Source organism: Ammospiza nelsoni, chromosome 1 (genome assembly GCF_027579445.1).
Source record: "Ammospiza nelsoni isolate bAmmNel1 chromosome 1, bAmmNel1.pri, whole genome shotgun sequence".
NCBI classification, from domain to species: domain Eukaryota; kingdom Metazoa; phylum Chordata; class Aves; order Passeriformes; family Passerellidae; genus Ammospiza; species Ammospiza nelsoni.
This window is the reverse complement of record NC_080633.1, coordinates 84839881-84854720: the sequence shown is the minus strand read 5'-3', so window position 1 is coordinate 84854720 and position 14840 is coordinate 84839881. Positions and strand designations below refer to the sequence as shown.

The 14840-nt window shown below is 37.0% G+C and overlaps 1 protein-coding gene across 5 annotated transcripts in view; it reads left to right on the top strand.

Annotated features, from left to right (window-relative positions):
• The window catches only part of COBL (cordon-bleu WH2 repeat protein), a 156314-nt gene that overhangs the window by 47691 nt on the left and 93783 nt on the right, over window positions 1-14840 (top strand). For 2 of the 5 annotated variants that reach the window (XM_059469673.1, XM_059469690.1), the window contains exons 3-5: window positions 3485-3695; window positions 4398-4626; window positions 9135-9229. In XM_059469673.1, the coding sequence (XP_059325656.1) occupies window positions 3485-3695; window positions 4398-4626; window positions 9135-9229 (535 nt within the window). Of the gene's footprint in view, window positions 1-3484; window positions 3696-4397; window positions 4627-6702; window positions 6748-9134; window positions 9230-12628; window positions 13089-14840 lie in introns of those variants that run through there. The other 3 variants (XM_059469676.1, XM_059469667.1, XM_059469681.1) reach the window with 3 other exon arrangements.

Genomic DNA, 14840 nt, shown 5'->3' with positions numbered 1-14840 from the left:
TACTCTTTACTGTTCAGAATTGGAATTAAATGTCAAACAGCTTAGTAATGAAATATCAAAATAGCGACAAAGTATTTTCCTTTGTAATAATAGTCATATGAACCTTCTTGTATGAATCTTAAATTGTGTTCTCTCTCCAGTTTTGTCTCTGTGCTCTAGAATTTGCTTGTCAGTCATCAACCTTTGGTGTGTCTATTATGTAGTGTTTGGTCACTCCAACAAAAATTTCAGCAACATCATACTAAAATGAAAAAGTAAGGTGTGTCTTAGCTGAGTAGTTAGAAAGGCAGGACGTATTTAACTTCTTTTCAGCTTTAAATTTAAGACCTGCCTGAATTTCAAAACAGAGTATGTTCTCTACCAGATGTCCAGGCAGGTTAATAGAAAGTGGAGATCTGTGTGGAACAAGATGGAAGCCAAGGAAGGATTGACTCTTTTCATCTTCCAAGAGCCATATTCAGCCCAAGGTTAGAAAGAAAAGTTGGTTTAGATTAGTCGATTACTATTCTCTTGCTGTGTTTAGTGACTCTCTTCTGTGTGTAGAATATACATGGAGGTACTTGAAATAAAACTCCCATTTAAAATCAAGCTAAACAGTATTATGGTTTAGAAGGAAACTTTTTCAAGTTGGTGCCGTGGAAATCTGGTATAAGAATAACTTCATTGCAAGGGTTTCCCAGCTCTCCTACTTTGATTGAAACACAAAGATTTTCAACTTTCTGGAATTCCTCTCCTTTCCTCTCCCTGCTTCTTATTTTTTTCTTTACACTCAGAAGTTTTGTGAAAAAATTTCGCCAACTTTACATTTTTTAAAGAGCATGCAATTTGCTTTGGAGCTTTTTCAAAAGCTTCAGCTGTACTTTCAAATGGTGCAGATGAAGGCTGGGGTTGCTTTTCATGGAACAATTGTGTATTCTGAGCAGCATGGCACAGGGTGGGATGTTGCAGACTTCCTTAAATGTTATGTTTAATGCATGCCTGTTCATAATCAGCAATAAGGTGAAACCTTAGGTTTGGCTGGATTTTTATATTTTCTATTGTCCAGACAAATTTGTTCAAGTTGCATGATTGTCTGTAACTTATTTTCTCTGATGGCTGGTGTTGATTCTGATCATATTATGGTTGTGGTACTGTTGCTGCTGAATATATTTTATAATTTCAGTGGTGTATGTATGAAATCAGAAATTGTTATTTTGATGAACTATCTTCTCTTTACAAATACTTTTTCAAGAGGCAAGATAACTATCCAAATTTGAATGAATTATCATAGTATTCTGCACTGCAGAAATATAGTACTGTTCCACTTTAAATATAAATGTCAAGCACATAGGACACCGTGTACTAGGATTCTGCCAGATTATTTCATTTTCTCTGAAACAATAGTAAGAATGCTGAGGGAAAACAAACACATGCAAATTGCAGTTTAAAAGAAATATGTCTGTAAACAGACAAGTTGAGATCTGTATCAGGAGAACAGATAAGCAGTTTAAAAAAGTGTGCTCTGCACAGTTTAATGAGTAGTCTTGTAAATACTGGTGTAGGTGGGATTCTTCTGTAGTTTGTACTTAGTAGCTGTAAATGTCTGTTGGTTGTGGTGTGGAGGATATGAATTGAACATTCTTGTGAAACACAGATGTTTTCAACTTGTAGACCATGTTAGAATGAGTCATTATGAAATGAGCTGATACAGTTTTGATTTGGATGCTACACATTTGTATTTGTGCTCTGTATATGTTAGCAGTTGCCACAGTGCGCCATGTTCTGAAGCATTGTATACATATTAATGGCATCTGTTTTCCTTATTTGATCTTCAGTTATCATATTCTGAGTTCTTCCCTTTTCAGTGAGATCATATTATTTCAAATTTCCCACGCTTGCCACTCTCCCAGCTCACACTGTGTAACTCAGTTAAACTTGGAAAAGGTTACTGCAAAGGAGGTCCTTCCTCTTCTCTTGCATGAGAAGAGCTGTCACCTACCAGGGTAATAAGGAATTGCTCTAGTTTTCCATTTTTGTTGTCTTTGCCATTAGCCCTCCAGCATTCTTCACCAACTTCTTGAGCAGTTGCTGGCCAACAACACACCTATAGAAAGGAGAATGTTGGCCCTCCACGGAGTAGTTTCCCAGATGCCAACAGCTTGCAGTTTAAAGGGTAATTCTTGAGCTACAGATGTGACGGTGCTAGCTAATAACCTGTGGAAGATTTTATTTTCTTTGAATTTGCTTGAATTTTGAATCTGTATACAGCTTTCCCAGTTTAAGCATTAAAAGAAGTGCCATTTTTTTGGCAAATTTGCTGTCTGTGCATTTATTTTCACTTCTGCTACAAGACAGATATCCCACTGTATGTGGCAGGTTCCAGCTACAGCTGGTAAATTTTTTTTAGCTTACAGTCTTTTATTGGTGACAGAATGGTTTATGAAACCAAAACTTTTGAGAAAAATGACCAGTTTTGATAAGCCTGTTTTCTCTGATTCTGTACAGAGTTTTTGAGGAGAAGGCTGGGAAAATGAAAGATCCCTCATTACTGTTACAGAGGAGAATTTCTGGAGTGTGGGAGAGCACAGTTCCTATCTGCTGCATTAGGCAGTATCAAGCTCCAGTGAATATTGAGTTCTTGATACAGAATAGAGTACTTCTGTGGAGAGGCACGAAATGAGAGGGACAGTTGCTGACTCTTTTAAAACTTCATGTTTTAAGAATCATACTGCAGTAAACTTGCTGATAATGGGGACACTCAAAATGAGATGGTTTTGTACAGGTTTAAAATCATCACCAAAATAAATATGGACAGGATCTCTTGTACTGGAAAATATAGCTGATGTCTAGTGGATGTGGGGAAGTCACGTGGAAAAATAAGCCCTATCTACCATTTGTTCCAAATTTAACTACTCCATTTTGGGTTATGTGATTGTTCATATCTAGGTGGAGTTTACCAGACTGTGAGTTTGTAATCTACTCATATCTTGTCTTCACATCAATGAACAGAATTTGAACTGGAGCATTTAATGTATGGATTTAGTACATTATGACCCTCAGTTAGATCATGGTGCTTAATAACATCAAGGTTGTGGGTTCAATTCCCATATGGGCCATTCACTTAAGAGTTGGACTTGTTGGATCCTTGATAGTCACTTCCAACTCAGAATATTCTGTCATCTGTGGTCCGGAAGTAAATAAGATGCACTTTGTCTGCACTTGGCTTATGTTTGTAAGTGCTATGATTGGCTCTGCTGTCTGCTTGATACTGAACAGTTAGTTGTGAGCTCATAAACAGACACTGAAGTGTGAATATATTTAATTACTATCATTTTATCTGATCTGTTTAACATTTCAAAGCACTAGCACTCTTCTCTCCCAAAGATGGTAAACTAGAGGCACATCCACAGCTTGTGTTGTCTTTTGTCCCCCATCTTAAAACTGAGGTAAATTTTCTAGCAATGTTTTATTTCTCATGCTAACGGTGAATTCTTCTTCCTTGTAGTAAAGCTGTGATGGATGTATTGGTTGATTTATGCAGCCAGTATCGCTTAAATCCATCTCAACATAGTCTTGAACTAAAGTCTTCAGGAACTCAACAAGTTCTGAGTTACAAGCCAAACACTTTGATAGGAGCACTGGATGTACAGACAGTACTTCTGAAAGAGAAGATTCCTGAAGAGAAGGCAAAGCGGCCTCTGCCAAGGGTTCCTGAGGTCAGTACTCTAGAGGGCTAAAATGATGCTGTGGAACATCATTCCATTCCTATGATTTCAGTTCTTCCAATCTTTCCATCTTTAAACCAGATGGGAAAGACTTGGCATTGATTATAACCTGCTTTACTAGCTGAACTAATAATGTTTTGCAGGTAGATTAGTAGAGGCTAGTCTAGACATTTAGACAAAATGGTTTGTTGCATGTGGTTGGATAGATGGAAATCTGAAGATTAGGGCAATTGAAAATTGCAGTAATGGCTGAAATGGGAGTGGGGTTGTGTGGAGGTGGTGTTTTGGTGATATTCTGTGCAACATCTTCATTGAAGATATAGGAGAAGATTGATCATTAATAAATGTATTTCACAATACAGTGAAGATTAAGGAGTAGCCATTTTACAAATGTTTCTTATTGTGCTAATAACTATATCTAATTATACTCTCCCACCTTTCAGAGTGGGACTTGTAAACTTTTACATTACATCTGCCTCTGATTCCTTTTCCTTCTTTGTGTGTTCTTGTGGACGTCTCCTTAGTGGGAAGTGAGGTCTGAGATTTTATTCTTCCAAATATTATTTTTTGCAAGGTGGGGTAAGTTTGCCTAGGAATAGTCAAGACAACATGGAAATCCCCAGTGCTTTTCTCATTGTGAAATGGCCTATCTGCGACAGAAGGGGGACTGAGAGTTTGTGTTTGTTTCTGCAGAAATCTGTGAGGCTGGTGGTGAACTACCTGAAGACACAGAAGGCTGTGGTTCGAGTTAGTCCAGAGGTGCCTCTCCACAGCATCATCCCAGCTATTTGTGAGAAGTGTGAAGTCAGCCAAGAGCACATTGTTCTTCTGCGGGATGGCATAACTGGGGAAGAGCTGGAGCTCACCAAGTCCTTGGAGGAGCTAGGGATAAAGGAGCTGTACGCCTGGGACAGAAAAAAAGGTGAGCCAAGACTCAAAGCAGTCTCTGCAGGGTTATATAATGTAACAACAATATTATGGGCAATGAAAAGCATTCATGCTGCCATTCTTTTGGAGTCCAGCTGAAACAGCAGAGTGAGATCTCCGTCTGAAAAGCAGCATGGGTTTGTTCAGTGAGCTGTGCCCAGAGCAGCAGCCAGGTCAGCAATGTGCCCAGCCGTCCTTGGATGCTCCTGGGCCTTGTGCCAGGCTGGGCTGGACTCTGGCAGGGTGCAGGCTGGCCTAGGGCAGGGCAAAAGGAGGAGCTTTGCTGTGTCCCAGAGCTGCTGTTCGTAGAGGTGCGCATAATACAAGGGGCTTCATCCAGGCAGAGTCTGTCACCTGCCTGTGCTGTGGGCTGGAGAGAAGGAAAGAAGAGACATGCCATAGTCATGGCAGCTGTGAAAGCTGAGAGGCAGAGGCAACAGACCAGGGCTTCTGAGAAACAGACTGGACAGGATCAGAGACAGTTCCTGCAAAGAGCACAGTTCTTGACGGTTCAGTGAGAGGAGCTAAGAGGTATTTGTATTTAAAATTTTGTTCATATATTTACCTATCCTTACTTTCTGTTCTCCTAGACAAAATTGTAATAGCAGCTTTTCGGAGTTGAGTTTTATCAGCCTGATTATGCATTTAAATAACATAATTCTGTGATGTGCTTTAAAATATACCTATTAAAATACACATTGACAAGCGCTACTTCCTTTGAGGTCAGATTGTGATGTTCATTAAAATTGTCCCCTGCAGTTTTTCTCAATCGCTACCACTTCCAGCATGGTAAATATCCTTATTTATTGTTTAGATAACACCATTCTTGTAGGTGCTGAGCTGTAGGCTTATTTTTTATTTATAAAATTATTTATTTATGTTGACATTCTCTTCTTTCCAACTCTTTGAGAAGTGACAGTTCTACCTCTGTGCGAGTCAAATTTCAGTGAGTTTAAACTTCTAAGTAAGCTAAATATCTCCTTTTATTTTGAATTGCTGGGATGTTCCAAAAAGAGGCTGACAACATGTCATAACTCAATTGCGTGTTTGTTTTTTTCAAGACATGTTTCCTGTAATTAAGCTAACCATTTTAGAGCAACATATTGAACGTGGGGCATTTTCAACAGGATTCATTCAACACACTTCAGGGACAGTGTAGAGAATAATTATTGTAAGCCTTCAGTAAAGTCTTTCCTTTCAAATGTAAGTGGTGGTATGTATGCTGGTACAGTGTTGGAAAGTGTTGATTTTAGCCTATGCAGTCAAAACCAAGACTTTACTACAGAGCTGGGACTATAGCAGCAAATTATCACAGAATCACAGAATATATTGAGTTGAAAGAACCCACAAAGATCATAATGGGAAGCTCTCTACATCAGCTTGTATTTTTTATATTCTATTCTTTTTTAAACTTTTGATATTCCTTTCCTTTCATTATGATAAAATTCCCCTGATCCTAAGTGAATCTTTTGGGCTTTCCTCTTACCACCATGGTGTCTGAAAAAAACAGTAAATGCACGTAAAATTTACAAGAATTTTTCCTTTGTTTCAGCACATTTCTTCTTCAATGTTCTCATTTGTAATATCCAAGAGGAATAAACCCATTGGTTTCAGTAGCAGTTGTTCTGTGACTTGTGCATTGAGTGGGTATCTAGCCTGTTTACTTAACAGAAAATAGGTTTTTAAAACATATTCTCACTAACAAGTAAGGTATCACAGGTGCTGAAAGCCATAGGCTGTGCTTGTAAGAGCGGATTCTTACTCAGTCTTCCCTTCCCTGAAACAGAAAACACCAAGAGCTGAAGGATTATTAAAAGAGAAGCTCTGCTGCCACCTGCTTACTAAATTCTATTTAGCAGTTGAAGCAGCTTCTTGACTGAATCAGGAATTAACACAAATGCAGCTAAACTGCTTCAGTAGCAGCTCTGCGTGTGTGTTGTCGGCCAACATTCTTTTCTGTAATGCTTAAGAAAAAGGGTGCTAGGACTAATTAATGAATATTTTGCTTTACAGGGCTATATTAGAACTTTAATGTGTTTTCTCTTATCCTTTCATTGCCTGACTTTTCCAGTTCCTCCATCAAAAACTCAGTCTGAGCCTTCTCTGAACTATAGAGGTACTGTACAATGCTGCTGAGGGGAAGCTTCACTCTGTGTTTAACTTTTTCACTTCACTCTGTGTTTAATGTGGGTTTTCTAGGTAGATCTTTAAGAATGTGAAATGGCATAGAGAAACAAGCTATTTTTATCTATTTTGTTTTTCCAAAATGTTGCTTACATGTCTTGTGCTTCTGCTAATAATAAGCACATTCTGTGTGTACTGTCTCTTCAGCAATAGCCATTAGAACACCAGCAAGTAAAAAACTTGCTGTTTAACTGTTTTGTGGTATGGTGTATCTCTGTAGATTTCAAGCCTGTTCAGTTTACCTCAGTCATGATTAGGTAAATTTCAGAGTTACTAACATTTCCAGGGTCTCTTGGGTTCAAAATTTATTTATTAGCAAAGGCAGAAAATTTTGATGTCTGAGAGATCTTCCACTGAATTCAATTTATGTGCAGCAAAGCACTTTAATATCAAATGTACACATAGACATTGTCTAACTGAATAGATACTGACTTCTGAATTGGTACAATAGTTGGGCTTGAATTACATTATATTGGTACTTCTGCTTCCAGTCAAGTAAAAAATGTGTGTATTTAGTATGTCCTTTTCCCTACTGAGTCTGTTTTAATACAATGCTTAAATTAATTATCCTCAAGAAAGGTATGGTTGATTTCTAATGAGCTTTACTTCTTTGCTAGTAGACACAACATAAGCACAGTAAAACTGGATAACTTATTTAAATTTTTATGAAGAAAGTCCACCTCCAGTAGGTGTCAGCCATTGAGCAAATCTTAGCTCACGGCCTCTTGGCCTCACTAATGGCAGCACTATTTCCCCTAATGGTCTGTCATTACTTGCTGTGGCTTCCTCTTATATAGAGATCAATGCTAGATGAAATATCTGCTGCATTTATTTTAGAAAAAGTTATACAGATTAATAAAGTATAATTATTTTGATATTATATGCATTACTTCAGTCCTAATTTAATTGGATTATACAGTGCTCAATGACAGTGTTGGTGATCAGCTGCTACGTTAGCCTTTCCACTGCATTGTTTGTACTTGAAGACTATGTAGTTGTAGTTGAACACTATGCAAGTAAATGAATCATAATCCATATCTAGATACAACCCAGCCCCAAGCATAAATCAGCATAGCTAGTGCTTATTATTTAAGAAAATCATTAACTCATTACTGTATTCTTTGCAGTGCAGTTGTAGCCTTTCTTAAGGATAGTTTCTCCTTGTTGTCCATTGTGTTCATTGTTTATGTTTAACACCTTCTGACACGTGGCATTGTTTACATGCAAAAGTGATCTGTGTGAAAATCACTTTGATTTTATGCAAATAAGTTTACAAAAGTTCTGGGATGAGGTTTTTTTCAGTAAAACTTTATTTTGTGTCAACAAGTAAGTCATTTTAAATTGAGTTTTAATTGTTATTAAGCAAATATTTACAAGAGCAAGTGGGGTTTTATTTCCCTGTGAACTAAAATTTTGAATACTAGTGGAATAATCTGATGTGATTGGAATCAGGAGGAAAGATTTATGCAGAGTCCATTTTAAAAAGTTAGAAGGCTTCATCATCTGTGTATTAAATGGGCAATGTTTTTTCTGTGTTGTGAGTGTGTCATTTTGCTCATCCAGCTTGTGGATGAGAAACTCAAGGGGGAAATTGTAGGGATACTAAATGGTATGAGAGTTCATGCAAATTCTTGAGCAGGTTCAAGGAAGACATATATGAGTTCTTACAGCCTGAAATACCTATAAAAATCCGCTCTTTTCCCACCTAAAGTAAAAGCACCAAGATAAGAAGGATGACCACAACCAGCTAATTCAAATTCTATCGAGTGCCTTGTTTCCAAGAGGAGGGTCTTTTTCTTCTCCTTGGAAACAGGGGGAAGAGCTTTATCTGAATTACACATTTAGAATCTCTTGTTTAATTTCACAGTATTAAGTCAGACCTATGAATTTTTAAAGGTACTCACCAGTATATCTTTTTTTTAATGAATTGTTAAAGGTACTCACCAGTATATATTTTTTTAGGTGTTTGGGGATTTTTTAGTATTATGGTACTCTATGAGATTTAAGTAATACATCTAACAAGCATTTCTGAAGTTGTAAGCAATTTGCTCACGTTTTGCCTTTTAATAAGGGTTACTGGATTGTGATTGAAAACCTAGTGCACTATATTAAATTATTCCATTAGGTTTTGGAATATACTCAGAACACGTGAAAGTTTGATGACAAAGTAAGTGCAGAACCTGGCTTTTACTTAGATAATCCAGTCCATAACATCTTCAACTCATAAAAATCCAGCATTAGCCCAGGACATTTTAAAGTACTCATTTTGTGAATCTTTATTTCAAAAAAATAACAACTATTCCATTAAAATTTTTTCAGAGCCAAATCGAAAGGCTTCAGTAAGCAGTGATGCAATAGAGAAAGAAAAGACAAGACTTTTGGGATTGTTTAATGCTGATAGAAGAAGCAGCCAGGTAAGTGTCCAGCAGTGTACTGCTCACTTTCTTTCCAGACCTGTTATGTCTGTAGGTGGTGGCATTTGTTTGCCCTGCTTTCCTTTTCCTTCCAGAGAGTAATGTGTTAACAGGGGCATAAACTATATGTGATCAGTGCAGCCTGATGGAGATATCACCTGCCTATTGAAGGAGTCAAGCATGTTGACCATTTACTTTCTTCTTTTTTTTTTTTTTTTCAATGTTGTGGGTTCAGTAGGTGTTAAAGAAGGGCACTAGTTTCAAGCAGCCTGTGTCTGCTTATTAGTAGTACTCACATTATAAAATGCATTTATGAAAGGACTGATGTAATACAGAACAATTTAATTACCAAGTAGATGTGTCCTATGTCCTCTTCTGTGCATGGGTGATGATCTCTTTTAGAGCATTCAGACCTCTCGGAAGCTCTGTGCAGTCACTCCATTGCCTTCTCCAAGTCTTTAAAGATGATGAATCAGGTGTAGAAGAAATAACTTCCAATACTGAACTGAAGGATCACTGTCTGCTGGGGTACATGTTAGCCATTTTAAACTTTGTATTCTTGAACTGAAAAATTTAGGAAAGCAATTTTGTATTAAATGATTAGAAGTAACTTCCAATACTGAACTGAAGGATCACTGTCTGCTGGGGTACATGTTAGCCATTTTAAACTTTGTATTCTTGAACTGAAAAATTTAGGAAAGCAATTTTGTATTAAATGATTCCGTTGAGATGCATTTATGAAGAATATTTCATGTACCACAGGGATGAAATACAGAAGAACTTTCTGACTTAACATAGAAAAAATAGTGGGCTTTTAACTTCATACTTTTTGCATTCTTTACTAAAAATATTGGTGTTAAATGATTTTGGACATAAAGTGTTTAATGCTCTAGGATGTCAGAGGAAAAAGGGAGCTTTCTTTTCTCTAGTTTAAACCCTCTAAGGCTTTTGGAGTGGAATTACAAAATGTGTATCTGATTAAGGGGCAGAAAGAAACATTTGCTTGTTAATGGACTGGTGTTTTACTTATCCAGTCATCTCAGTCACATTTGCAGAACTGTGACGGCTTTTCAAAATCTCTCACAATTGTCTGCCTTTTTATTCATGATTAAATTTGTGGTGCTTTTGCTAGGGAATAGAATCCTTTATGGACATTTTGAATTACTTATTTCTGTCATAGATACTAAATTATTCTTAATGTCTTATAAGGGACACATGGGAACTATTTTATGAGATAAGAAGACGGTCACTTTCAGAGTGTTCTTCCACTGTAAGAAATACTTCCGGTATAGAAGGGAAAAAGTATAACTAGAGACATAATACTGTATCTGCTCAGAATCAAGTAAACAAGAGATCTCAGCCTGAGCCTCTAGAGCACGCTGTGGGGCTGCAATTCCTCTGGAGGAAACAAACACATTACAGCATGCAGTTTCTGCATCATACTTTGTCCTCTCATTCTATTTCACTGAAATTGGGTGTGAAATCTGTGTCCTGGTAGTTCTAACTCCTGAAGCAGATCAGTTTTAACTTTTAAAGTATTAATGCTCACAATCTTAGCAAAGTTGCTATGAAATATCCTAATTCAATGGTTACTACAATAGATTTCTCACAGCCGAGTTGGAAAGCTGTTCAAAGATTGCGAGCTCCTCTCTTTTCTTCTGTTCTCTTTCTCTTGCTTATGAAAACAAAGGAGGTGATACTTTGAGTTTTTCAAAATAGTGAATTTGAAAAAATGCTAAGGAAATTGTGGGTGAATTAAATTCAAAATTCTATTTGACCTGGAAAAAAGTAGGAGCTGCACAAATTAGTATGAAAATCAGCTTCTAAATCTGAGGAAAAGTTCGAAGTCTTTCTTGCTGGTAGTTCTGACAAGTCAATTGATTTTTCTTGGTCATTTCTTTATTGGACACTTACTTTCAAATGACAGTTACTCTGTAGGAAAAGAAACTAAGTCAGTAGTTTTGTTTAGTTGAGCAAGAAAGTCACTGTTGCCTTCACAAACCTCCGGGAATTTAAAACGTGATAGATGGAAGAATTACTGAAAACTGAAGAATGACACAGCACACAGGAGCAATCAGGTGTTAATTAGACATAATATATCTGACTTTCTATTCTGAAAGCTTTCTAACCAAAACAGCAGGGAAACTGCTGAACAGACTTAGCAGGATGAGGACAAACTAATAAAACTCTTTTAATGAAAATGTTGGTAGGTTTATGAAGGGACTATGATGGGTTGCCTTGTCATTTCAGGGACCTGGAATCAAAAGCCCAGGGTACCTAAACTCTGCTCTTTATGGGTTTTTTACATTACTCTCCCATAAGGCTTAAGTTGGTTCTGTGTATTTTTTGTTTGTTTGCATTATGATTTGCAGTGGTGAGGTGTGTGTATGTAATGCATATTAGAAATATTTGACAGGAAGAATTGTTCAAAGTTCTGCACAGCAGTAGGACTGCAGACTTGCAGGCATTTGCAAGGGGAAGGCGATTTCTTTTGCAAGGGAAGAAGAGTGTTAGCCTGTGTTGCAAACTGTCCTGGATCAGATGTCACTGCACACTACAGGCCTATGCTCAGATTTCCGTGGCCGTGCACATGCTTTCTTTCTCAACTGGTTCACTGAGAGCAGTAATTGTGGTATGACAATACACCAGACCTAACTTTTCTAAAAAAAACCTTTCCATTATATTGAAAACACTGTGACATAGAATGAAAGGAAAGTCCTACTCTCATGGCTGGTACAAATTTGTTAAAAGTATTTCTTTGGTTAACTTTGTACTGGCAGGCTTAGTGCCAGATCAGGTATCATCTTGTTTTCTTCCATTCTAATTTTATGCTGGATCAGTTACCCTCTGTTCTCCTGCAGCTGGCATAAAAAGCATATAGGTGGCATGAACTCCATTTCTTTTCTATGTTAAATGTAGTCGTTTGCCTGAGGCTAAATCCAGATAAAATTGGCATTGCTAAACAATCAGTAGAGCAGAGGTGCTATGTAGACAATCATGGGATCTATGCTTATGTAAGGTGCATGCTAGCACACAGAAACAGTTCCTTCATAGGGAAATGGCAAGGAAGGAGCTCCCTGCTTGTTCCATTGTGTCTGTGGGTACAGCAGAGACTAGCAGTCTGATCCCTGATATTACAGGAATTAGTTACTCCCTATTTTTATAATTGCCTAAGAATTTTGTCTTTGTAGTCCTAAATATTTTTCCTGATGGCTTTCTTAAGTCCTTGCCTACATCAGGGAATCTGCAGGCTACTTCAGAGTTTCTCAGCAATCAGGTCCAGCACTACTGAGACAGTTTGTCTTGGTTCAGTGATGAGGTTTGGTATTTTGCTCTGGCCTGTTTTTGCAGTTTTGTTTCCTTTGCTGCTGCTGTGTAGGACACTTGTTTGTGTTGCAGACAGAAGAATACTTGAGGATGAACAGAGATTGTGGTGAGGAGGATGTTTTTAGTTCTGCATCTACAAGTGAAGGAAGCTTGGATGTAAGTACTAACACAGCTTGTAGATGCTATTGCATTCTTATTAGCTCCTGCAGTTTGAATTAACCAGAAACCACTGCTGTTCCTGATGCATAGCCAAGTAGAAGTAGAAATAGCTTAAGCTTTAGCAGGCTTCGTTACGTGAGTGCACAGTTTGCATAACTTAATGAAGTTAAACTGTAATGCATTGTCTTCAAATAAAACTTGCTAGCTTCACTATGAATAAAGTTTCATTCAGTGTTAAATTCCAAGCAGTTGCAAGAAAGAAGAACATGGGTGTTGTGACATCAGTGACAGTCCTGTGTCATGCAAGAGAATTTTTCCTTACCAACGCTATTTAAAACGGACTTTTCTTATAAAACTCCACCTTTCCTTTTCATCCCTGTATCTGACTTCTGCAGCATGGCAGCATTCTGTTTGTTTCATAAGGAGCTTGGGGGTGAAGAGCAAACACTGGAAAAAAACAAATAGGATTTTTGTTAATTATGTCAGTAGGGTTTGGGGTACTAAAACCCTGTGAACCACATTTAGAAACATTGAGTGATTGACAGCGTACCAATTTATGAGGATCCAAATAGGAAGGTATCAGATTAGGAAGTGTGAATCCTAAATATTTTCTCAGATGGTTTTGGTGGTATAGTAATTATAATAAACGGCACATCTTTTTATTACTTTTTAAAATTATTTGACTTTTTGTTATCATATTTTCAAAACCTAAAGAAGACTGATGATGTGATAGGAGTTTGAAATGTGAGGTTCAGCTCTGAATCCCCTTTTCATAAATAGATCTTTGTAAAAGGAGTGTAGATCTGCAAAATATAAAACTCAGTAGCCACAGAGGATGACAGAGAATTGTAGAAAAAATGAAGGAGTAAGAGAACAAATCCCAGATCAAGAATAATATGAGAGGATTACAAAAGTAGAAATAGATAGAAAATTGATTTGCTATGAGTGTAAAAACACCAAACTGCAAATCTGTGAAGACTTCAAAAGAAAAGATTACTGAAATGGAAAACCTGCTTGTAATACTAAAAATTTGGGCAACACTATAAAGATGAATAGATTAATAGGCCTTTGTTACTGAAGGAAACTCCTAGAAGAGGGTGATCATGAGTAATTGAAATAGACTAAGTAAAAGCATAGAAAAAGCATCACAAACACTGCCAAAATAAAATAATTTTGTGGTTTGTATTCACTGCCATTATAAATTAATCTCAATACTTTGATACCCAAGTACTAGAAAAGAACGAGGAGAAAGAGTAGGAATTACAAGTAAGAATATGATGGTAAAGGTGTGTGGTGCTTTCCCCAGAAGAGAGACATCACCTTATTTTTCTTGGAAATTTTATAGGGAAAATTGTAAATTTTTTTTTCCTCCTCTTACATTGATGAAAAAAGATTTCAAAACCATTTTGAACATGTAAATGTCTTCCAAAGGTGCCAGTTTATAGGGAGGAAAGGGCTCTTGAAGAGGCAAAAAGGTTTTCTTTTCATTCAATTAAATGAGCATGTCAGGGATTTAAATTTTTCCCACTTTCTTCATGAGAGGAATTAATCTTGAAGAACAGTGTAGCCCTTGTTCAGTGTTTGTCTTTCACTTCTGGTTTGACACCTGTGTTTGTATGAGCACCAATCCTGCTAATACATGAGCACATGAAGAAATATGTTGACCTTGTTGCATTGAATTTGGCAGTATTCTGTTCAAGCTTGTAGAAGGTGTTTTAAATAAGTCTAACAGATTCACTCAGCAGCACAGAAATTCCATCTTTTCAAGAGGCTAGATGCGCTTCAAGAAAAAGTTCAACAGTTGTGATTCCTTAGGAGAAAAATTTAAAAATGTTGCAAACTTGATACAGATAGTTACCATAGATAACTTTTATTAAGATAAATTCAAATGGAAATACCAGCAAAACACTTCATCATTTTAAAAGTTTAGCTTAGCAATTCCTTATGGACTAGATTTGATTTCCTCAATCATTCTGAGTAATTTATTATTCTGTTTGTTCAAAAGATACCTCATTTACCTCAGTGGAACTAAGTATCGCAGTTACAACTAAGTGGTATCTTACATGGGCATACATGTGAAATATGTATTTAGAGATCATTATATAGAAGTTTCATTGCTGAGATA